General features: G+C 39.1%; 2 protein-coding genes across 2 annotated transcripts; one reads left to right on the plus strand and one right to left on the minus strand.

Annotated features, from left to right (window-relative positions):
- The first annotated feature begins 1457 nt into the window (after nucleotides 1–1457).
- Nucleotides 1458–14116, plus strand: LOC107096848 (tripartite motif-containing protein 16-like protein). Its single transcript, XM_015393723.1, has 5 exons — nucleotides 1458–1517; nucleotides 10819–10845; nucleotides 10923–10985; nucleotides 13206–13345; nucleotides 13491–14116. Exons 1-5 carry the CDS (start codon nucleotides 1472–1474, stop codon nucleotides 13893–13895), a joined length of 681 nt encoding a protein of 226 aa, XP_015249209.1. The 5' UTR covers nucleotides 1458–1471; the 3' UTR covers nucleotides 13896–14116.
- A 2079-nt stretch (nucleotides 14117–16195) lies between these two features.
- On the minus strand, nucleotides 16196–24679 carry akt1s1 (AKT1 substrate 1 (proline rich)). Its single transcript, XM_015394148.1, has 6 exons — nucleotides 24548–24679; nucleotides 22747–23442; nucleotides 22388–22655; nucleotides 20162–20245; nucleotides 19902–20077; nucleotides 16196–17440 (listed from the first exon to the last, which is right to left on the minus strand). The coding sequence occupies exons 2-6, from the start codon at nucleotides 23131–23133 to the stop codon at nucleotides 17303–17305; spliced, it is 1053 nt and encodes a 350-aa protein (XP_015249634.1). The 5' UTR covers nucleotides 23134–23442; nucleotides 24548–24679; the 3' UTR covers nucleotides 16196–17302.
- Nucleotides 24680–25394: the final 715 nt, after the last annotated feature.

The raw sequence follows: 25394 nt of genomic DNA on the forward strand, positions 1-25394 counted from the left end.
TGAGTGTAAATCTGCTCAAGTGTTGGAGTTAATAATCAGTGTCAAATTTGACAGCCGTGTAGTGTAACTTTTACTCTATATGGTGTTAATTACCCACCAGTCTCTGAGAGGTCTTCTTGATTTTGGCACTAATATGAGTAAAATTAAATGACACTAACTGTAAGGTAAATTTTACACTAATTTAAAATCATCTGAAACATTTTTATAAATTCAGCTCTGTATGTGTTAAAGTAATACTTGTTTTTTGGAATAAAGGGAGCTGAATGCAAATGCACACCGTGCTTTCTTTCATTTGGTGTCCCTTTCTTAATTTTCCTTTTTTGCATGTTGCTCATAACCTCATCGTATAAATGTATACTTGATCATCTATGTTTTTGCCAATAAAGTTCTTTCAAACCTAAACAAAAAAAGTTCACAACAGATCTTTAGCGGGCAACCTAAACTTAAGGTCTGCAAACTTTACACAATGCCTTCGATTTATCCCCTCTGAGTTCTAATCCTAACGTTGTTTGATGAGAAACCCAAACCTCTGGTAGGTTGATTCAATCTAACGTCAATATATTCCAGTAGGTGTATAGAAATGGTGCCGTCCTGCCCGTGCAGTGCGGTACTCTTGAAATAATCTGCAAAGTGTGAACTGTGGAAATATAATTTGATGAGCACATTTACACCATTAGATCCTGCACAGTTACAAATGGTCAATGTCCATCACTCCCAAAAAATCCTAGTTCTTGGAAAATGTTCTCGCACTGAAAATATATTCTGCATGGTTAAGATAAATTATAAATAGCTCCCCAGTGCCGGCATAAAAGGGAGAAAGCTGATGTAGAGCACTTAGATCGTGAGAATCCATCTGGAAGGTGAAGAACAGCCTCCAGATGTTGACTCCACCTTCACATCTGTCTACATTGACACTTGCACTTTGAAACACTTTGACCTCAGATATGTGGCGGAGAACAGAAACAGCTACTGATTGATGAGATCTGGGACTGATGACAGCTCCCTGGTGAGAAGCTGGCTTCTTTCTCACATGGTGACGGCTCGTACCCTGCAAACAGAAAATAACCCCATCACCCAGCAGCTGGAGTCAGGGTCAGTTTGATAGTTAGCTGCCATTCCTCCTCAGTTAAAAGGAATCCATAAGACACAAGGATGTATCCCCCCTCATTTTCCATAAGAAGAACACAAATTCATTATTTCATTAATTTGATACAGGTGTATTCCCATTAACCATGTTCAGTTAGCGTGCATGCAGACATGCTAGAACAGCGGAGGGTGGTCAGTACTTTATTCCTGTAGAAAGGATCGGATCATGTGTTTCATGTGACATAATATCCTTTTGGGGGACGGTTCCATCCGATCCAACAAAAGAACGGCTCATCCCCCTCCTCCCCCTCCGCACTCATCTGGAAGTTAATAAAGGTGAGCCTTAGAGCTCCTACAGAACACTCTCACAAGAACTCCCTGCCTGATGCCAAACAACACCAACAGAAACATGCCTGCTCCTAAAAAAGGAGGTAAGAATGAACTCCTACCTGAACCAACTTGCTCCTCCCACTAGTGAAATAATTCAGCTAAATGCAAGCTACAAAAATTAACCTTTATTGTAATACTCCCCTCTTTAATCTAGTTTTACCTGCTTTCCTTTCATGCTGTTATTTTTTTACACTTTATTGCACATTTTAGGTCTGTTTTTGAATAATTAGTTAGATTCTGTTTAGTTTCTAATTCCATCTTATTTCCTTCACATAATGCCTTTTTTTTTCTTTGTACAGTATATAAGCTTTTAATTATTTGTTTGTGTTCTATGTCTAAAGTATGGCATATTTTATATCATTATGTCTTTATGTACTTTCTATCAGTCTCACTAACAGCTGGGAATAATTTCTTTAGTTCAAGATTTTATCTGACTTGTTTTCTCCTTTTTTTCTTTCTTTATTCATTTAACTTTCCATTTTTAATGCTTGTTTGCATTTTTTTACCGTATTATCTTATTTGTTACATTTTACTGTATGAAAACTGCTCTTTGAATAAAATCTGCATTATTTCCTTAATCCTTAATTTTATGATTTTACTGATACTCTCTTTGGTTTCCACTTATCAAGATAACCTCCAAAGATTACTTTTCTTATTGTTTCTTTGTTATATAAATCTGTGAGGGCTTCAGAGGAAACAAATCTTCTCATTGTTGCTCAGAACAGGGAGCCATTCTGAATCAACCCCTTTTTGCATGAAAATGAGAATCACTGTGTTGTGCAGCTTAAATACTATTCAATGATCTGGCCAAACCCATTTAAATTTACATTTACAGAGACAAACAGTCACATTTTGAACAAAATGTTCTTTTGATATCTTTACTCTGGCATATTTTTTTTACTTTAGCTTGAGTAATATTATTAGGAAGTATTTATATTGAGTAAAATATCTGGCTACTCTAACAGTGAGTACCTTTATTGAAATATTCCAGGTTTGGACAAAATGAACAAGCAAGAAACATACATGCAATTTATGCTAGAGTGAAACATCTTGTTCTACACAAGCTTTGTTGACTTACCGTTGTTTTCTATCTGCTAGGCTAATTGCATTCATTTTTACTTCAGTACAGCTGATGTTATTATTAGATATATTTAGTAATGCTAAAATACAATATATTGCTAAAAAAATATATTGGTTCTCGTAATCAAATCAACTAATTTGTCATTTTTTCCATGGCTGCAGATAGTTTGGTGTAGGAAAACTTGACTGGTCTACAAAAAATCCTGACATCCACTTTATAAAATACAATCAGTGTGAAGTAGAGCGGAGCGTTAATTTCTAGGAATTTCCCAGCAAATATTAAAATGTAAATGATTACAGAATAGTGAAAGTGGGGATCCATCAATGAATCTGACCCTTTAGATGAAGAACAGGATGTCAACAATCTTTATAGACCAAAGACTTTTGGCCCTATATTGTAGATAAAGTAATGACGGTAAGTATCGTTTATTTTTTGTATGTTTTGTATCTTCTGCTTCAATTTTTTATCAATGTATTTTGAATATTTTTTTCATTTTAGTCTTTAATGTACCCAAATTTCAAAAGATATTTATATTTTTGTCCATTGCTCTATTCTATTTAATTTCCCTTTGGGGTTGAGAATTTTTTTTTTTCGAATTGAATAAAGCTAAATTATATTTTCATTATCTATTTTGTTTTTTGCTACTTTTTACCTTTACTTAAATACAGAAATGTTGAAGTATTGCTCATCTAACATGAGAAACTTTGGCTGCTTTCCCCTCCTCTGTCAATAGGTGACTGATGATCCTTTGCTGTAGAATCAAAAGGTTATTTCTGTGATTTTTTTTATATTAACCGCTGATTTTTTTATTTTCTTTTTAAAAATCTCAGTCAAATCAACACTTTACCACATCATGCAACACTGAACTTGTATCTTTACTTAAATAAGACTTGTACTCATTGAAACAAACAAAATAAGTATCTTATATTTCCATGGCAGCATTAGAAGATAAGAATGAGATAGGTGGGAATGTAATTTGAAAAGCAAAATTTGCATGAATAAAAAATGGTGAAATTATTGTAAAAAAAAAAAAAAAAAAAATACTATGTTTCTGTTAAGTTATGTGGAAAAAGATATTTTGGTATCAACCTTTTTTTTTGTAATGCTAACCATCCCAGGTCTAACATGTGATTTACTGCACAGCACTTTGTTTTATTACCAGTTTTATTACACCGTTTATTTGCCGCTATGCAATGTCCTCATGCTCGCCGTCCCACTCAGAGCCAAACATCCGTCCTCAACATGGATCCTGACTGTATTTCCTCCGACCATTAATCATGTCAACAAATAGCATGACTTACTTGCTACTGAGAACCCCCATAACACACACACACACACACACACACATACACACCGCTGCTGGCGTGGGTCTTGGTGTCACATCCTAGTTTCACATCCCATGTTTTTATCCGTCTTGTATTTTAACTTTACATTTAGGCCTACCTTTTTTGAAGACCTTTTGTTTCCGTTTTTTTGTTTTTTGGAAGATATTTTTCCAATCCATGTCTGGCAGCTGCATAGCCCCAGTTGATCCCAATCCCACCGCTGGCTGCTGTAGTAATGAAGTGTGAAATGCTGCCCAGTAATAAACCTCATATTGGAGTTATTTATGTTCGCTTGATAAAAGCAGGAAGTAACACAAAATCCTTGTTAAGTCAGTGATTGCATTCAGAGTTTATTTATTTGTGAGAATTGCAGCCTGTCATGAAGGATCCAAGAGGAGTTTCTTTATTCCACTTTAAGAAGCTTCAGAATGAAATCATTTTCCCAGAATCCTTCAGCCTGAGTCTACCCTGAAGTTCACAGGTCTCACCATCTCCACCCCATCCTCTGATGGGCTTCCAGCCAGGAAGACGTGACACCTGACAGAAACACCCTGGGATAAGACAGGATCACCCCCCTTCTTCGTGTCTCTGTCCTCTGCTCTTGCTGTCTCAGTGGGATGTTTTGTAATCAATCTGCCCAGATAATTTCGCCGTGTCCCACTGAGACGGGAATCCGGGAGAGGAAAGAGGCCGCCGTCGCTGCTGTCCAAAACAAACAGTTCTTATAAATCCACTGAAGATCAACCGCTGACCTTTTACCAGGATTGTGCTGAGCTGCTGATTCTCGTGAACATGTGTTCAGACTGATCACGGTTGATCCGTGCCAAAATCTGTCCAAATATAATCAAACACTGCGAGTTCATAACATCAAACCTTATTTGAGAGATGCCTTTATCAAGAATCTATCTATTCAACATAACTTTAAATAACACACATCCTCTTTGTAGGTCTGGCGCCCTTAAATACGCCTCAGACGTCCACCCTGCCAAGCGTCCTTCATGTCTCTATGATGACAGGTCATCAATCATTTCCACCCGGCCTTCCTGCTGTTCTATGGAAGATGTTGGATATTTTTTGTCTTCCATCTCACCACCAGCTTCACATCTCACTCATTTTCCTCCTGACCTTTTTTTCTGTAAAGGAGCTTTTCTTTTGCATTTTCTCTGGTAATGAATGCGAGCAGAGAGAGAGGTTAAATAAGACTGATGAAGGGATCTGTCTGCAGGCCCTTCTGCTGTCTGCTCGCCCATTTTCCAACAGCCTCCCACCTTAATATTCTGCACCATCTTGACCGCACTTCGTCTAATTCTCAACATTATGAACACCATGTCTCTGTACATTCTTTTAATGCTAGGGTTTTATGTATCAAGCGGTTTATGGCTTATTTTTTAAATATTGCAAACATCACCTCAGATAAAGAACAACAAGTTTCAGGTTACATCTCTGGATCACTATACAGCGATACTTCAGTGCACTGATGTTTGCATAACAACCACAGCGTTTCAGTAAAGTCAATGTATGGACCTCAGTTCTTTTCTTTTTCTTTTGCTGCTGTGTTTGAGACCCGTATTTTGAACCAGTTTGGGCTCATCTTCAAGTTTATGTACAAGTTTATATTTGTCTAAAAATTACAATTTCAACAGAACGACTGCAAAGAATCGAAGGCATATTGCACCATGTGTGCAAAAGCTTAGATATTATTATGATTCAAATTAAATATTCTTTGATGGTTTGTTTTGATTTGTATGAGTCAGCTTCCCTCATATCTGCTTAGTAATATTTCCAGCTCTACCAAGCAAAAGTAATTTACCGGGTTGTAAAGATATCTCTTTTCCACGTAATCAAAACTTGTAATGCATATATTTAAAACTCAGACATAGATTCTTCTACATCAAAATGTTGTTAAAGAACTTAGCGAGATTTACTTCTTCTGGCACGGGTGTTTTCTCCTCTGGCTTCTCAAAGAGGTTTGTATGTGAGAAGAAAATATCTGCGCCAGCATTAATTATGAATGCAGAAACAGCATTTTTATTGGAAGAGGGATGATGCTGGAGGGAAGGAAGTATTTTGTAGTGTTAGCAGAGTTTTAACTCTGGTCTGAAATTGAAATAGTGTGCTGTTGAACTCCGACAGGAAAAATCTTCCATAACAGGATCTTGGCTGTTTGAGTTCAAGATTCTGGCTTTCATTTGAATCAATGCTCACTTTGGTACTAAAAACAAATCCTCTTCAATAGCAGGATTCTATCAGACACCAGAAGGTTGCCCATTGAACTAAGTCGTTGTTAGAACTGTTCATAACTTTATCCAACAAAAAAAAACATTCCCATCTGAAGTTTCCCTGGACTTTTATTCTGAATTATGAGCCAAAGCTTCTAGTTTTGGAAGCCTTGCTTGTAGTATTTCTTAGGATGGCCTCTTTCTTTGACGTCTACTCCTTGGTCTGAGGTCTGAAGTCTGAAGCTTCTCAGTCAGGTTGGGAACCTTTTACTGTCTTAAAATTTAATTCCTAATTAATTCATTCATTTCTTAATGTCGGTTGAGAGTTAATATTCTAGAACCATTTGGTCTGTCCATGTAGTGGACAGATCACATGTACCACAGTAGGTTTGCAGTATTATCAGTCTGGATCTCCAGATCAACTACAGTCAGCTTCCATTCTTTAGCAAAAGATGAAACCTGGCATCAATATTTATGGCTGAATGTCGTTGCCACTTTCTGGATGTCATGCCCTTGTCTACATGATCTGTGACATGCAGTCATTCCCTGCATTCTCCAGATGTTCTTGGTTCTCCTCCACAGTGTAAAGGCTGGTCGATGCTTCATGCATCTACAGTCTGCCCTGAAATGTAAAGCATGTAATGATAACTTCACCATGCATACATGATCTTTGCCGCTTTTCGCCGCAGCGCTCAATATTCTGGCAGACTCCAGTGGGCAGTGTGGGACAACGACCACAAGCTTGCAACTCTATTCCAGTAGAATGCACCGTTTTTCCTTTCCATTTTTAAAGCCTCTTTTTGTCAACCAAGAGTAACAGTTATTTCTTTCCTTTTTGTCGGCCATGTTCTTCCACACAGAACTCTCTGCATGATAGTCTCAGTGATAGTCAATTTGTGTCAAGCATAAATGACTCTTAATGTCGTTTGTCTTTAGCAAAGAAGCAGATGAAATGCCTGGTTTTATTTTGCCGATCCAGGTGTTAAAAAGGGTTTTGTAAAATGGGACGTTTCATATCGACTCTGAATTGTAGTAATAAGAACCAGGATTTCTTTATAGATCAAATTTTTGGCACAGTCTTGCACAAGTCTTGCTGTAACTCTCTTGGCAGCCTTCTTGGTCAGATTCAGTATTTTTCTTTTTATCCATTTTTGAAATAAATTAAAAAAAATAGCATTTTTTTCACATCTTCAGGTTTCATGTATTTTTTTCGATCATCAACAATTATTTATTCTCTTGATGCCATTGTTTACATGTGTGATCTATATACCTCTTCTCTAATCTATTCTAGCTTAATACGGCTTGAAACACATTACGGGTATAAATGCTTAATTTTTATTAGAGTTAAATTTATATATTTCTTTTTTCAAAGTTATTAATTTTTTATCTTTGTTTCTTTATTTCCTGCAAAGAACTTTAAATGATCATGTCCATGACTCATACTGTCTGAATAAACTTACTTTGTGTAGTACAGCTGAGCTTTACCTAATATTCATCAGATTGTATTGTATTGTATTGTAACAAACCCTAAATACTGAAACTGAATAAAAGTTTATTACGTGAAGTTAGTTATTATTGTTGTTTTTTTTTGTTGTTGTTTTTTTAATCAGTGTATTTATCATATATATGTAAAAGTTTAGTTTTCTTCATCACAATAAAAACAGGACTTTTAGCAGTGACTGTACTGCTGTCTGATCTGTTCATAGCTCATCATTCGAGGCATCTTCTGGTTATGCTGTTGCAGCTTTAAATAACCTAGTGCTGCCATTTTATTTTTATAGAGCAGAGGCTTCCTCCTTTATTTGTTCCACCAAACTTATTGTTCAGTTTTCCTTTGTTTAAACAGTCATTAACTTGAATGTTAATGTAACCCTGGCCTGTAGAGTCTGGGAAGGAGCTTTTCGGGTCTCTTTTAACCTCCTCTGATCATAGCAGGTCTGACCTTGTGCTGATTTTACCAGAATCTTAAATCTAGTGAAGATTAGCATCAAACTCAGAAGGTTTCCATCTATTAATGATTGTTCTGTCTGTCAAATTGAGAAACCAGCAGTTACTTACTAATTACTATAAATATTGCTGATGCCTTTGTGTCCTCAAATTGTGTTTAACACATGCCTGCAGGTTATAAAGCAGCAAACTATCAAATCTGTTTCTAAAGATCAGTTAGACAAACTGAAAAAACAACCATCTTCTTAAGGATTAGGTTGATATGATAACGAGAAACTTTCATTATTCCTTGTTTTTCATTATGAGCATTTCTCCAATAGTTCAAAGAAAATTTTTCAGTTTTCAATATTTATTTATTTTATAGCCTCTTGCAATATATAACATTTAATTTTATTTTAAAACTTACTTTAATTGAAACATTTATCATATTATAATTTATCTCCATTCAATTTTTCTTTTTGCATCGTGTTTATGTATTTTTGCTTTCAGTTTTTATCTTATGCTCTGCAACTGTGATTCCTGTACAGCACTTTGGTCAACCCCGGTTGTTTTAAATTCGCTTTATAAATAAAGTTTGAGTTGAGTTGATTTATACTCAATGCACACATAGTCTCTGTACACATAAATAAATATTTATATCCTGTATAGCACTTCTGGATAGATGCAAACTACATTTCGTGGTTTAGTACTTGCAACTGTGCAATGACAATAATGTTGAGTTCTATTCTATTCTGTTCTAAAATGTTTACGGGAATTGTCCGATTATAACCATTGTAAATGATTAAACTATAATTTGACTCCTTGGAAATCCAGCATGAAGAATCAACAGAAGGTTTAACACTTCTGCATACGTGCTGCAAAACAAAGGGGATCTTACAAAGAATAGAGCCTGACAGATGAGAGAAAGAAAGAGTTTTTTTTTTTTACACATTTCTCAAAATGCTAGAAGCCAGGGTAACTCAGGCAGAAAGAGCAGATCTACTACTGTGTTCTTTGTGAACTCAGATCTCTGGTTTCCTTGTGCTGAGATCTGATTTTTAGTGCTTCATGAATTGGTGCTCCGGCACTGATCTAGCTTCTGCTTTTGCAGAGCAGCAGGTGATTTTCTGCAGATGAGTTGCTGCAGCTCCAGCCTTAAAGCGATAGTTCGGTATTTTTGACATGAATCTGTATGGCATCCCCATCACCAGCGGCATGCAATCACACTGACTTACCCCTGGCAGCGTCCTGTGAGCAGAGTTATCGTCCAGTTTTGGTCAAGCCAAAAGTAGTCCGGCAGGTTTGCTAGACCCAGCGAAATAAAACGTTTCTCTTCCCAAAACATTATGTGTTCAAAAGAGCGATATTTTCGCATCCCAAAAACATTGTAGTGGAAAAAGTCACACGTCGTTATCAATTGGTCCTATTTTCTCTCTGTTCGTATCAGTGCGCGCCGTCATTCAGACAGCGAGCCCAACAACAGCCATGTCTCCTTCCGCGGCGGAGGGAGACATGGCTGTTGTTGGGCTCGCTGTCTGAATGACGGCGCGCACTGATACGAACAGAGAGAAAATAGGACCAAGTGATAACGACGTGTGACTTTTTCCACTACAATGTTTTTGGGATGCGAAAATATCGCTCTTTTGAACACATAATGTTTTGGGAAGAGAAACGTTTTATTTCGCTGGGTCTAGCAAACCTGCCGGACTACTTTTGGCTTGACCAAAACTGGACGATAACTCTGCTCACAGGACGCTGCCAGGGGTAAGTCAGTGTGATTGCATGCCGCTGGTGATGGGGATGCCATACAGATTCATGTCAAAAATACCGAACTATCCCTTTAAAGTAACCATCAAGGCAGCAAATAATGTTTTATTCTTAAAGGAATATTACACCCAAAACATGATTAGCCTTCATTTTCTACTCACCATCATGCTGAACAACACTCTGGAGTACTTTTTTGATATCTCAAATTGGACCACAAAAAACGTGTCAATATTCCTCCATACTGCTCGTCCAATGTATTCCAAGTGTCCTGAGTGGGTAGCGTCCAGAATTTACTCGAAACAAAGTCATTTAGAATGTTTTTAGAGCATAAACAGTAGTGTATAGGATTTCCTAAAAGCGCGTTCACGAGTCTACGGAAGCCGGCAGACCAAACCAGATGAAAGTGCGCATTCAGCGTCTGCTCTGCCGATAATGCCAGCGTAGAAGAAGAAATGTGCTGTTTACCTGTGCAAAGAAAGAAACAACGAAAGAAAAATGTCTGAGGACTTCAGTGTTGAGGAAGAGCATGAGTTCTTTGCCGAGCTGAATGCGATGGTTTGGTCTGCCGGCTTCCGTAGCGTCGTGAACGCGCATGTGCGCGCTTTTAGGAAATCCTATACACTACTGTTTATGCTCTAAAAACATTCTAAATGACTTCGTTTCGAGTAAATTCTGGATGCTACCCACTCAGGACACTTGGAATACATTGGACGAGCAGTATGGAGGAATATTGACACGTTTTTTGTGGACTTTTATGGACCTTTCTGTCTCGGTCGCCATAGACCTCCATTATTTGAATGTCAGCAGACAGCAAGAAGCCTCCCAGATCTCCAGATGCATTTGAGATATCAAAAAAGTACTCCAGAGTGTTGTTCAGCATGGGGGTGAGTAGAAAATGAAGGCTAATCATGTTTTGGGTGTACTATTCCTTTAATGACTTTGTTATGAGATCCAATCTAATATACCTACAGTACTGTAACTTAACTAATAGCGTTATAACCCTGCATTCTTTTGACATTTCCAGGAAGAAAAGGAAGCAGTGCTGCAGAAGGTAAATAATTCAACATTCTTTGTCTCTTATTTATTTGTTTATGAGATGTTTGTAAATTTGTTTTATTCTTCCTTTAGAAAAGTTGCCACCGTATGAGCCAAATATTCCTGAGCCAACTACCAGAGCCGATTTCATGAAACGTAAGAATTCCCAAAGTTCTTAAATATATATTTTTTAAACCAAATATTTACATGTGCTATATAGATTAAAACATAACCGCTTTTTTTCACTGAAATTAAATCAGAACAGAAATTTCTAGTTTTTTTAGACTTAGACTTAGATTCCATTTCTTAATGTGCAGCAGCGACCAAATGTAAACAGTGTCGGAGAAAAAACATGGTGCAAAAAAAGCATTGATACTGAAGTTCAATGCATCAAATGCATCGAATGCTGACAAGATTCTTCCTAGAGGGAAGATCCTGGTCTTTGCACTGCCATTATCTATTTTGTCAGATAGGATTAACAACATTATTTATATCTGTTTATTGTGAGAAACAATAAATAAATGTAGAGTGCACCAAGGACAATTAACAATGGCTGCTGCACCCTAAATGCACCAGGGAGCGTTATCACAGATCCTTCCTCCCAGCAGCTGTAAGACTTTATAACCACCACTGTTCCCAACAACCTAAACAAGTTGTTACAGTCATGCTGATTTTGCATAGTTTCTTTATTAGTCAGCTAAATAACATGCTGCTGTCCTTTTGCACATCTCTGATTTTGCATCTATTTTCAAATATTTATTACTGTAAAAATGTCCATAGCTGTATGTTGGTTATTTTTTTCCAGATGAACAGTTTTATATTGTTAAAACACTTTACAGTACAGTATTTTATTTGTTAAACTTTTCACTACTATGTTATTCTTATACATTTTTCTAAGGTCCACCTTTGTGTGAAAATATTATCTATAATCTTTTCACTGCTGTAAACACCAGAATTTCCCCATTGTGGAAGAATAAATGGATTTTTTATTCTATTCTATTCTATTCTATACCCTTTGAACCTGAGGTCTTCCTTTTAAGATACATCGTCATAATTACTCAACAGTGATAAAATATGCATTAATGACAAAGAATATAGCAAATCAAATTAAACTGCAGACTCTAGGCTACAAACTAGCACAAACCCTTTTAAAATGTCTGAAAAAAATGAAGTTATATGCAGATGAAATAATCAAATTAAACTCAAAAATTTAACATTTTAAGGCACTTTACAATTAAACAAGATCATACAGTCAGATTGGTTCAGTTTTCTATTCAAGGAAAACCAGCTGACTGCATTGACTCATTGACTTGAATACAAACCCTCACACTAAGCATGTTTGTAGTGACAGTGGAGAGGAAAAACTCCCTTTTAACAGGAAGAAACCTCCAGCAGAACCAGGCTCAGTGTGAGCGGCCATTTCCAAAGGCCGACTGGGGTTCAAGGAGACAGAAGCAGAGATACAAAAAGCAGCTGTACAAGGCAGCCCCATCCAGGAAACAGGATAAGAGAGATCATATCTCTATTAATTTTCATCAGAACTCTGGCTGCAGCATTTTGGATCAGCTGAAGGCTTTTAACTACAGTTTGTGGACTTCCTGATGGTAAAGATTTACAATAGTCCAGCCTTGAAGTAACAAATGCATGGACTAGTTTCTCAGCATCAAACCTGGATGATATATTTCAAATTTTTTTTTGCAGTATTCCAGAGATGATAGAAGAAAATTCTAGAAATAAATGATGTAAAACGTAAATACACAGCATAATAGCAGCCTATGAAAGATTCTCCACATTCAGAACCCCGGCACCAAACCAGCACTAAATATATATCAAATGAAAGCAGGCATTACTACTGATGATCACTTCTCAACACAAAATAACTGAGACAAATATACTTTTAGAGGAAAAAAGAATAAAGCACAGAGAGAACACAACATTAATAGGAGCAATTCTTTTAAAAATGGATTCATAAAGAAAAGGAACACAGAGAAATATAAAAGCATCGGGTGAGGAATACTTTTTATGCACAAGAAAAAAAAAACTTTCTGAAACCATCAGCAGGCTCTGGAAAAGTTATCATTTCTTCTGGTTGTTTGACTAATCTTCATGGCAGGATTGGATAATTAGATTTATTTGATTTTGGTTCTGGTAAACCTCTGAATCATGGTCCATAAGTAGGAGCTTTGGCACGGTTCTTGTGGCAAGGGATACTTTCTATGCAAAGAATGAAAACTGCTCAGGATGTTTTTTATAAAGACATGTTTTAAATGGATGTTTTTCTCATCAGGTAGCATAAAAAGATTAAATGCAGCCCTCTGTTGAAGTAGTAGTAGTTAAGTCATATTTTAAACCCAAGTTCTGCTCTTACATCCTCAGACTGGTTCCCTGTTTCTCTGGATGATAAAACTGCACAGAAGCTGTTGTGGATTTCTGAGAGCAGCTCCAAAGTGGCTCGTACATCTGATGCAGTCTGTCCTTATCCAAACAGGCCTGAGAGATATGAGGATTCCCCACAGGTAATGTACACCGATAGTGATGGTTATAGTGGTGATTACGTTTACTCTCTATAGTCTGCAACTCCATGTAATCACTCAGTTCATCAATGTTATCATGATTCCCAGAAGGTTTTGAACAGCTCCCCAAAATTTCTCCTTTTTTCAGGTGCTTTGTAAGGAAGGCTTGATTGGCTTCCGAGGCTATTGGGAGGTGGACTACGAAGGCTGGGTGGTTATTGGGGTGGTGGCAGAGAGTGCGCCACGGAAAGGTCAGGAGGTGTCCTGCGGTCTTGGGGAAAACAAAGGCTCCTGGGGGGTCGGCTGGTCAGGCTCCTGCTACCAAGTCTGGCACAACAGCGACAACATTGATGTCCAGCTCCCGTGTTCCTGCACCATAGGGGTCTATGTGGACCAGCCGGCCGGGGTCATCAAGTTTCTCTCGGTGGAGGGAGACTCTCAGAAGGAGGTCCGGCTCATCCACAAGTTCAAAGCCAAATTGGAGGAGAAAGTTTTTCCCGGGTTCTGGATCGGCACAAATTCCTTCTGTCTCATCCGGAAAAAAGATCAGTGACACTCTAAAGGGAATGGCATGTTTGGATGGGGCAGTAGGGAAGCTTTTAACGGAAAGTGCTCAGAATGTGTTCAACTGAATACATGGTGACATCTTTGGAGTTTATTTCATTGAATGCATGAAAACATTTTAAAATGAAGGTCTGTTTATACCTTTAGGCTTTTATTTGTTCTTGTTCATCTAATTATGGAAATAATAAAGTTGGCTGTTTTTATCAAAATTAAATAATTCAACTTTTATTTCTGTTGTATTGTGATTGATGTAGTTTTTATGTCCTTATTCTTTCAAAGCCAGTCAGGAATTGTAATCAACTCACAGGCTTCTTCATTAGAGGCTTTCAGGGTTTTATTTTAAAGGTACACTGTGTGATAAATACAAGGAGTTACTGACATAGATGATCTATTTATAGTATATTATTTATTATTATCTATCAATGTAAAGTGTCCTATTTTATGTGAGCTTTGCCTTAGAAAATGCTATTTATAATTACATAGGATAGGAGTGGGTTTGTATTTGTGAGGCAGACATCTTTGCTACAACAGCACAGAGCTGACAAACTAGTTACTTCAGAGATCACCATTATGCTCAAATGAGACTGCAGCAAGTGTATACACCATCCTACACAGACTTATGAAATAAAGTTTATAAAGTTATCCGTGTCAACCAGACACACATTGACCAGGCACACCTGAAATAATCAGTCTTTCCAGTAATGAAAGAAAGGAAACAAAGGAGCCTGCTGACGTTCAGGAAGTAGTGGATTTGGGCATAGAGCCCTTTAGGTCATTTGATTTCTTTTTTGAGCCATGGTCTATAAATGTTCCATAAGGTAGAAATGGTTTCTTTGGGAAGTCAGCTGTAAAGTTTAACTGTAGCCTACTTTATCCAGAAGTATTTCCTTGCATCTTTGGGATCATTGTCCTTCTGGAAAAACAACTATTCTCCCCTTTCTCAACCTGCTAGCTTAGGAAGGATAAATACAATCCCTGAGAGCTACTATTCTGTATTTTTTGGTTGCATCCCTTCTTAAAGCGCTACTGCAGGTCATTCTTCCCTGCTGCAACCAGACTCTACAATGAAAAACTACAACAAAAAAAAACTATAACGGCAGTAAAAAAAAAAAACTACAACGCCATTTGTGTTTCAACTACGAGAGTTATTGATCCCGGAAGTCCAAATCTGTGAATATCTTTCTAACTTTACCAAAGAAAGGTTTTGCGTTCTCACGCAAAAGGTTTTGCGTGGAAACGCAAAACTTTGCGAGGTAACGCAATACTTTTGCGAAGGAACGCAAAAGAAAAAAAAATTCCCCATGTCCCCTAGGGGGCTCCGTATTATTGCGTACGTGCCTGTAGTGGCAAATTAAGTATTACAAGGATAGAAAAATTTGGCTTTGTGTCTTTTTATTTTTTTACTTGCCTTTCAGGGCAGAAAATAATACAAGAAAAAAAAACTTTTTCTTTTCCAGATTTTTTTCGCTCTTGCCTTTCAGGGCTTCCATAGGGACATATATTAGCCTAACAGCAAAAATGTATCTTTACTTTTCTGGCACACCTGTATGCATAATTTTAATGTTGTTTTATTTGAAAAAAAAAATCCTCAAATTTATCATATTTAAATATCAACACGGCTGAGTGATGATGCACCAGAGGTAGTTAAAAAAATAAAAAATAACTGGTGTATTGTCAATTCTTCACTAATAAAGTGCAACACCGCCACCTGGTGGCATATAAAAACACTACATTCCCATGTTGCTGCTCACAGAACAGAAAAAGACAACACAGAGTTGATACTCTTGGTGATTGCTCCTTTATTTGAAACATTAAAGGATTTAACGGAACATTTATTTCTGAAATATCCAAGATGCACCATGTTAAATTTTAACATCCGTCTCTCTCTCTCTTTCAAACAGTCACTTTCTCTTTCATTCAAACATTTTAACATATCCAGAGCAAATGTGGAAAAAGGAATAATACCACCCCCCCGGACATATAGCCGAATCATTCATTCATTTGTGAAATAAAAAAATAGGCATGTAATGAGAAGGTGCTGGTGTCCTCTGCTCACGTTTACAAAAAAAGCAACAAGCTTTGTGTTAAAATATGATTTTTACTCTTTTACATAACAGAGGGGAAACTTAGTGAAAATGTTGGTCATTCCACTCTAACGATATGAAGTGATGAGCAAATTTAACTAGAGTTTTTTCAAACGATTAAAAAGAAATTTCTCCTTAATTCAAAGCAGTAATTTTATAATTAAAAAAAACTATTACATTTATGGTGAAAATAAGATTTTTTTCATTTTTTTTTTATAAAAATGGTGGCTTTACTGATGTTTTATTATACTATTGGTTCCATGAGCTTGAAATTATTTTTTTAAACTTGGCTGCATTTGCTGTTTTCAAGATTTGCTACTTTCAAGATACTGCAACACATTCTAGATTGCACCCTGATTGTACCGATAGCACAAAGATGATCTGAGATTTGAAAACATGAAGCTTAAGTTACTGCAGATCTCCCACCTATTCAAATCCCCCATTTTAACATAGTTATGCTGAACGATCAGCGCTCCATTTATTGAATCAAGCAGCAGGACCAGGGTTAAAAACAATACTGACAAACACTATTAAACCCCTCTTTAGTGTTCTCTCTTCGACACATGCCTAAAGCTTAGCAATTACATATTTACTGTTAAAGTAAGCACATACATAAATGCAAAAGCAGCACTTTGAAGAGTTTTTGGAAGCCGTCATTTTTTAAGGTAATCCTACAATTTCTGAGTTTTTTTTAGTGTTAGAGACATCATCTAACGCATCTTTACCCCTAAATGAGTTGAGGTGAGCTGTGCTCTTTGTAGAGCTACGCATTTTTGAAACATAGCTTTAGGAGCGTAGCAAGACTTCAGTACAAATGTGATGCAACTAGTCTTGTGATAATGCTGGAAAAGGGTCACGAAGGAGCAGGACTCCGTGAAGCAAATCAAAAAGAATCTTTTTATTTTTTTTAAATCAGTATTTCTAACCAGATTTTCCCACATTTCTCAGAATTAAAGCAGGATTTTGTCTAATAGTGGCTTATTTAACTCGTTTACTGATGGGTTTGCATCAAAGATCTCATCCCTTCCAGGTTATTTGGCCAAACCGCTCACAGAAATGACCCCCATGCCTGTGCGGCGCTATGGCTCAGTATGCTCCTGACCGCAAGACCGGTCTGAACCAAGTGTTGTTATTGTGGTGGTGGTGGGGGGAGCAATAGTAGTAGTGTTGAAGATGTTCTTAGTGTTCGTGGCATTTCTGCACGACTGTTTTAACCCTGTGAGTTTGCAGATATTCTTAGTGGCTGAAACGATAAACATAGATTGGAGCTTTTACACCGATTCACACGTTCCAGGTTTTCCCCTCCCCCCTCTCAGTGCTTGACAGAGAAGTCCCCAGTGTTGAGCCGGGGCCGTGGCAGGGCCCCGAACATCTCCGTCCCGTCGGTGGCTCCAGGGACCAGCAGGGCCTTCATACTTGCAGCGATGTGCTCCAGGTCGGCGCAGCCCGGCTGGGAAAGATGTGGAGAAAGAGGGATGTTAAAATAGGTGAAATAAAGGTTGTGTTCCTGCTCTGTTACCTAATGTTTGCTGACCTTTTCACTTTTTTATGCTCACATGAGAAACAGGAGTGGATGTTTACAGCTGAATAGGATCTTTGTCTTTAGAGACCATACCATAGCCATAAAAACAAGATTCTGAGCTTAGGAAAAAAAAGTGCTAACTTTTCACCTGTTGGAAATAAGAATGTAGTATTTAGATTTTCAAAGAAATTTTAATTTGGTTTTAATTGCTGCTTAACAACATAAAATACCTCCATTTTAGTGTAAAAAGTCTTCCAATTGAGGAGAAAGTTATCAGACCCCTCCCCTAACAGCTGGTGTTTCCCCTTCAGCTGAGATGACCTATGCTACGTTCACGCCCGACGCAGCAGGCGCGGCAGAAGCAGCGAGTTTACATGCAAAGTCAATGGTTGACGCGCGTCAAGGCGCAGCAAAACGTTTTGAGCAGCAGGCGCAGCTGTTTGAGCAGCTAAAGCTAAAGCGTTGAAGCATCTGACGAGCATGACGCGCCGCAAACGCGCTGCTGCTCCAGATGGAAAACTTGAACTTTTGCTGCCCGACGCGCCGCGACAACCAATCAGAGCAGCTGATCTAGGAGCTGGCAGCGAGACAGACACATCCCTGATGACACAGAGCGCTGTGATCACTCCTCTGAAACAGTTTATTGACGCCTAAATTAACTTAAAAATGCTGAAACCTGCTGACAGAATATGTTCGCTTTTATTATCCTGGTGCCTGCAGTTTGGATTATTTAGATGAAAAACACCTACCAGCCGCCGCGGTGAACCGCGAGGAGGCGACCCGGCCAGAGGCTGCTGTTGAATGGGATTCCTACTGACAGTGCACCGCTGGTATGTGGGAATCTGAGCGGCGCCGACAGAAATAATATTGGAAGGTGGGATTGTAATCTGAATGAACTGACTGCATTGATTAAGTTTTCAGGTAGATTTTCTCACTTAAAAACACATTAAAACTACTTTATTCCCCCTGATCAAAGCAAATATAGCTGCAAGGCAGAGAAAGGATAGTGAAGCTCCGCCCAACGCGCGTCAGACCCACTTTTGCAGCAAAGCTGCTTCAGCCGCACGTCAGAACTAACTGGTACAAGCAGCAAAAAGGAAGCAGCAGACGCGATTTTGATGCTCTTGCTGCGTCCGGTGTGAACGTAGCATTAATCCAGAAGCTCCTTGCAGGATTCTCTTTTTCAGTTTTCAGTCTCTTTCAAGTCAGGTTAAAACCCTTTTGAAGCACAGTCCATTCTCTGGATGAGCAGAAGAGGCTCTAATGCAGCAAAAGATCCCTAACCATAACACTTCCACCACCGTGCTTCAATGCTGTTTGGTTCATGCTGAACTTTTCCTCTCACACAAAATTCAGTTAGCTTTCCTTTGTTTTTTTTTGTTTTTTACATAGCTAAAGTTCCACTGCAGATAGCATTGGGCACCGAGGGTTATACTGAGATAGTTTCCCTGAAAAAAATTGTTCCCCTTGCAGGGAGAACAGAGCCTCTTTCTGCTTTTCTTTCTTTTACATAAAAAGGTATGGACCTAAATCTAAATAAGCGGCCTTCTTAACTGTCAATCATTCTGGTGATATGTTTACGTAAGGCCGTCCTACGTGCTCATCCTGTTAGCCATCGTTCAGGCGTATATCTGTGATGAGCTGCCGTTTCAGACAGTCACTGAAGCTCCCCTTTCTCACCGTGATTCTTTGAAAATGGCCGAGGGTCGTCAGAGAAAAAGTGTCTACGAAGTGCATGAGAAGAAAAGAAAGGCCTCAGAAGAGGCAGATATATCCCAGAATGCTTTGCGCAGAGAGCTCTCCTCCCGATTGGTTGAGTATTTTCAGGCATCCCAGTTTAATTTCAGCTCTGCCTTTTGCTTTTGATTGTTGGAGTTAAGATAATATTTCACTTTTTAACCTGAGTTAAACAGGTTTTTTTGTGATGTTTTGGATCTGCTGTAAAACATTCTGGGGCTATGGCTTAATATAATCGGTTTGTAACCCTGGTTAGTGACTTTAGATCAGTTATAGAGTAAAGATGATGATAAAAACAACATTTATATCTAAAAATTATTGGTGTTGGCTTTTGCTTTACGTCTGCTGGTGATTAAATAAGAAAAATTTTGGTCAAAAAAATTAATCTATTAGGATCTTTACACTTGAGGCTGGATTTAAATCCTCTGGGAATTCATATAAAGTCCTAATACTCCCAGATGAAAAAAAAAAAACACACCGTGATTCAGCCATCAGTCACAGACATGAAGCTGCTAAGTTTCCTCCTCAGGTTTTAGAACCCTTAGCCTCCCTGAACCCTGTCGATGATTTCTTCATTATTTCCCAGAAGGCACTCTGAGCAGACATGTTCTGACCCGACTCCCTGCCTCCAACTGAAACAACCCCCGCTCACCCGTTCTCCGCTGTTGCTGTCGCCCAGAGCGGCTCTGCTGCTCTTGCAGCCCCACACTGGGACGGACACGGGCAGCGAGCGGGCCAGGGCCGTGGGGTGGGCATGGCGGGACGAGAAAGCGTGCTGCCCCATGGCCAGGCCGCGCGGTGGTGGGGGGGCGTCCTCGCTCAGCGAGCCTGGTGAGGATGAGAGGAAGGAACGGTTAAATCACACGTCTGTAAAAACAACAAGCTTTCACGACCGGGTGATAAACGTCCTACCATCAGTGCTCTCTTCCTCTCCGTCGGACTCAAAGAACGGCTCACAGTCCCTGGAAATAGAGTCCTCGTCCATGGAGAAAACACCTGAAACACAATCGCAATGAATCAGACATCTTTTCTCAGAAAAACCATTTACTGAAAAACATTCAGCCGATCCGTATATTCAGAATCCAGCTAATCTTTCAATCTCTCCATATTTTCTGCCCAGTGAGTCGGGCCTTCTTTTACCTTTAGAACTGATACTAATATGTTAAAAAAGAAAAATGTCCATCGACGTTAAGGTCGATATATCATTCCAAGAAATGAGTAAAGTAGGAAAACCTTAAACAGAGAAATGATTCGGATCTCAAAGACACCCTTAAAATGGCAGCTCAGTCATGAAGGTAGGAAGGAACCAGTCCTCCTTCAGAGCTTTCTGTCTCCTCGTTCGTATCCAGCTGCTATGGATTCCAGAACATCAGAACCTTATTCCATCAGCAGGTCTGGAATCTATCCTCTACCTGTTCATCTGTTGAAGTCTTCACTAAGGTGGGAACTTCGCCCAAACGTCCTCACCAGGAGCGTAGAGGTCAGGGCTGTTGGTTCTCACGATCAGGAGACAGTTCCTCAGAGAACAGAGCTTCTAATGGCAGGAAGGAATCCATCATCCCCCAGCAGATTGGCTGCTGTATGAGGGTTTTCTAGTTGGCAGCTCTCTGGAAATCACCTTGAAGATGCTAAAATCCTGATTTCTGTCTCTCAGCTCATTTATTTTGGTGTTTTTCAGACATTCAACTAAAGAAACTGAGCTGATTTTCTTTCGTCTGAAAGTTTCTGTGGAGCAGAAAAATGTTTCCTATTTAATCATCATGTATGTTTCGTTGTTCTTTGCATTAGTTTGGCATTTCTGATGATTTCTAGGCAGAAATAATGAGGAACATGATCTTTAATGTTGGTTCTGGTGTTTCTCATCCTCTTTCACAACACTACATAGATTCTCTCTGAGTTTCAGGTCAGACCGTTTGGTTAACTCAAGCCAAAGCAATCTACACTTGATAGAGTCAAGCAGCTTCTAGCCAATGAAATGAGCTCATTTGGTCCCGTGACACAACGGCTCAGCGCTTTTCCCGGCTGAATAAGAATTTTTTTGTTAAACAGAATTACAAAACGTCAGTTAGCTACTAACAGACAGCTATTAGAGTTTTTTCCGGAAGAAGAGGCCGGCAGCAAACTATTTTTCTTCTTCATTTCTGCCAGCAGCCTGTTTGCTGCCGGCTGCTTCTTCCGGATCAAACCAAGAGCCTTGACAGGGGTGCCGTACTAGCAGCGATCGGGTCAGTTGTTTTACCCCGTCTGATAAGAGAAAAATCTCTAATAGCTGTTTGTTAGTAGCTAACTGACGTTTTGTACTTCTGTTGAACAAAGAAATTCCTCATTCAGCCAGGAACAGCGCTGAGCGCTGTGTCACATGACCAAATGAGCTAATTTCATTGGCTAGAAGCTGCTCGACTCTATCAAGTGTAGATTGCTTTGGCTTGAGTTCACCAAAAGGTCAACACATTTGCGGCTGAATTTTTGCAGCTGAATTTTTTTCTGGTGAAATTTTTCTAGATAAAAATTGAGTAACGAATTCAATGTCCAAAAATTCAGTGTTTAAAATTCTGTGCTAAAAAAATTCAGTGTTTAAAATTCGGTGTTAAAAAAAAATTCAGTGTTTAAAATTCGGTGTTAAAAAAATTCAGTGTTTAAAATTCGGTGTTAAAAAAATTCAATGTTTAAAATTCGGCGTTAAAAAAAATCAGTGTTTAAAATTCGGTGTTAAAAAAATTCAATGTTTAAAATTCGGTGTTAAAAAACATTCAGTGTTTAAAATTCGGTGTTAAAAAAAATTCAGTGTTTAAAATTCCGTGTTAAAAAAAAAATTCAGTGTTTAAAATTCGGTGTTAAAAAAAAATTCAGTGTTTAAAATTCGGTGTTAAAAAAATTCGATGTTTAAAATTCGGTGGTAAAAAAAGGCAGATTCCAATGAGACTGTTTTTCTCCCATAAAAATACTGAAAAAGTTTTGAGTAGTCTTTTTTTTTTTTTTTTTACATGCATACATTGCTCTCTGTGGAATGAATCCATATAAGCTTAAACATTTAAAGTGAATCACTGAAGAAAGATTGATGGTCAACATGGCGGATGTCTCCTTCCACCAAAAACGAGGCATTACCTTTGAACAGCAGCAAACCTAACGTTTGCCCACCTGCGCTTTCGTTTCCGTACGGCCGCCTCTCATCCATGTCTTCCTCCTCTTCCACCTCCTCCCCCTCCTCTAACAGATCTACGATCCCAGCCCGCTGTCTCTCCCGCTCCACCTCCAGAGCGCTCCTCTCCCGTTCCCTCTCCGCGTTGCCGTTCTGCCCGATGCCCTGCTGGCTTGTGTCGTCCGGGCTGTAGATGGACGGGTAGCTCTGGGAATACAGTCTGCTGTTGGGACTGACTCCGCTCACCACGCCGTCGCCGGTGAAGCTCTGTGACATCCAGACATCAGAGACTTGTACTGGTTTTGTATGGGAGCTTTCTTGAAGGCCAGACGAGATGCGACACAAACTGCCTACTTACCCCTCTGTATCCGGTTTCAGAGGTCAAATCAACCAACATCTTGGTTCGTTGCTCTCCGCCGGTTTGCCGCGTGTGCTTCTGGGCCGTCAGCATGGACGTGGAGTGCAGCACGCCGATGTCGTCCATGTAGCGGCGCGCCGACTCGGCCAGGAAGCCCTGACCCCACACACTGTAGGAGAAATCGCACTCCTTCGGGAAGCCGGTGCCGCTCTCCCGCTTCTTCCCTCCCTCGCCTTCCGTCGGCCGGAACTTCTTACAGGCTGTGAGAATGGCCAGATCACAGCCAGACTTCTGGCAATAGGCCTCCGCAGCTGAAAGTAGAGCCAGCCAGCTCTCTTTGTGGTTGTCTAGGATCTCTGGTTCAGAGGAGTGGGTCACAGAGGCCATGGTGGTGCTTTCTTGGAGTCTACAGAGTTTACAGAGATTGGCCTGATCAGATGAGCGACTAAGTCTTTAAAAATGGGGGCTTCAGTGGTTGCACAAAAAATACCGATCTAAGGTGCAAAACTAAACAAGATGTTGCCTTTGGTAGCCGATACGTGTCAGATTTTAATTTGCTGGTGTCAATTAACTTTTAGTTTCTGCTTTAACACAAATTTTATCAAATCATGGGACAGAGGCACCAGGTAACTGAGATATGGTAGGTGGGAGGTGGTGAGAGCCGCGGGAGAGATGTCACCAAGCTGCTGGTGATGCCTGGAAAAACAAAAAAGAATCATCAGTCCAGTCATAGGTTTATATCTTATGTCATTAATGTCAAATCCCTTCATTTTCAAAAATTAACACCAGAGCTTCTAGCAAACCTTGGTCTGGATAGTTGACAATTCAGAAAGCTTCACAATCCCACAGCAGGATGCTGCCACCACCATGCTTTACAGCTGTCAGTGTCACATTGGTCTCTCAGACCAAGCATCTCAACCTTTGTCTCTTCTGACCACAAAGGGGCTCAGATATCAAAAACTTTACCTCACAGCAGCTCTCATGGACAAAACAAAGAACTTCTGTTGGAAGGTTTAATTAGATTAACTCTGGATGGGTTGAAGTGAGGCTCTCAAAACCTAACAACCTTGTTCCACCTGTCAAACATGGTGCTGGTAGTAGCATACTGTGGGGCTCCATCACTGTTTGAGCTCAAACCCCTTAAAAATGAGAGCTCTTAGCAGAAACCGACAACTAGGCCAATCCAGTCAGAAAAAGAGGACAATTATTCAGGATACTGGAAGCTTATTGATAGCTAGAACCTGCTAATATAGATCTACTACTATGTTCGTGTTTTTTTTTTTTTTTACACACACACACACACACACACATATATATATATATATATATATATATATATAAACAGCTATTTATTACTCAAGAGCAAAATGCTGTGCATCCGTGTAACTATATCATTGGTCCAATAATTCATAACCAATCACTGCTTGCTTCTTAGTTGTGTGGGCTATGCCTGTGGATCTGAGTGTGTTTGCACCCTTCAGATCTAAAGCTGCAGAAAACAGTGTTACTGTGACAACTTAGCAATGCTAACTGTAGCTCCTGTTAGCAATGCCTCCCCTCTTAATAAATCCTTCCCACTAATAAAGTTAACTCCGCTAAAACTGCCCGATTTGCGCATATCACTGCGGCTGCGACCCGCTGCAGCAGCTGTTGTTGTTTATCTCGTTATTCAGTCCAGTGTTGTGTGCAGCAGCCAGTCGCTTGCTGGTGAGAACGCATCTTCTCGACCATTTTTAGGGCTTTAAAAGCAGCCCTGGCATAAAAGTTATGACGTGGAAAGTAAGAGGAGACCTTCACCTACCTGTTCGGTACCTTTCTTCAACACTGCCAGGTGTTAACCGAGTTTAATCTGTGTTTTTACCCCACGCTTTCTGCCCTTCTCCCACCGTTTCTCCCCCTTAGCTAGCCTCGACACCAGCAGGAGAAAGCTAGCGAACAGTAATATGACAACATCCGGGTATTGATTTCAAAATAAAAGCCCGTTTGAGCAGAAATATTATATCAATGTATAAATAAAGTATATGTACGTTTTTAAGCTTGAAAGTTGCTTACGAATTAGTTTTTTTGGTGTTTACTGGTTTTAAAGTAAAAAAAACAATTTAATACATTATATTATAAAAGGAATTTAAAAATTCAAAATATTTACGTATTCTAACTATGATCACTTTGGCACAAGGCTGATAACATTCTGTTGCTCAGATTACAATATCACACAAGAAAAACTAATTTTTAATAAAATTTTATTTTTATAGTATTTTTGTGATGTTTTCTTGTCCAACACAAACCAGGAATAGACTGTTGACAGTTGTCCTTGTCCAAAAAGTGAAAATAAAAAGAAAACTTTTTGCATGTTAATGTGGGTGGAAATAAAAAATTCAAAAGGGCAAACCCTACTATTGTTATTGGTAGTCCGGTAGTTGTAGCTGTTTTTCTTTTCAGACTTCTGGGTTTTATTGCCAAATAGATAACTTACAAGCAATAAAAATGAGTCGTCAAGCAGACCATCTCAGTGTTTTCCGGTTTTGTCTCTGACTTGATGCGGCTCTGACGTCATCTGTTTACCGACCTGATCAGTGTCTGTGAACGAGCACGTTCTCTGCGTTTGTCAACGAGTAGCCTGTTTAAAATACGGGCCTGCAGCCTGCAAA

This window comes from Cyprinodon variegatus, unplaced genomic scaffold, assembly GCF_000732505.1.
Source record: "Cyprinodon variegatus isolate N-32 unplaced genomic scaffold, C_variegatus-1.0 Scaffold24, whole genome shotgun sequence".
NCBI classification, from domain to species: Eukaryota; Metazoa; Chordata; class Actinopteri; order Cyprinodontiformes; family Cyprinodontidae; genus Cyprinodon; species Cyprinodon variegatus.

Bases quoted from the DNA above. Each gene is read 5' to 3' on its own strand.
- LOC107096848 (XM_015393723.1), top strand. From the start codon at position 1,472: ATGCCAAACAACACCAACAGAAACATGCCTGCTCCTAAAAAAGGAG. The intron at 10,846-10,922 runs GTAAATAATTCA...TTCTTCCTTTAG, and splicing joins AGGAAGCAGTGCTGCAGAAG to AAAAGTTGCCACCGTATGAG. The intron at 13,346-13,490 runs GTAATGTACACC...TCCTTTTTTCAG, and splicing joins GATATGAGGATTCCCCACAG to GTGCTTTGTAAGGAAGGCTT.
- akt1s1 (XM_015394148.1), bottom strand. From the start codon at position 23,133: ATGGCCTCTGTGACCCACTCCTCTGAACCAGAGATCCTAGACAACCAC. The intron at 20,246-22,387 runs GTGGGCAAACGT...ATTGTGTTTCAG, and splicing joins GTACGGAAACGAAAGCGCAG to GTGTTTTCTCCATGGACGAG. The intron at 20,078-20,161 runs GTAGGACGTTTA...CATCCTCACCAG, and splicing joins AGAGGAAGAGAGCACTGATG to GCTCGCTGAGCGAGGACGCC.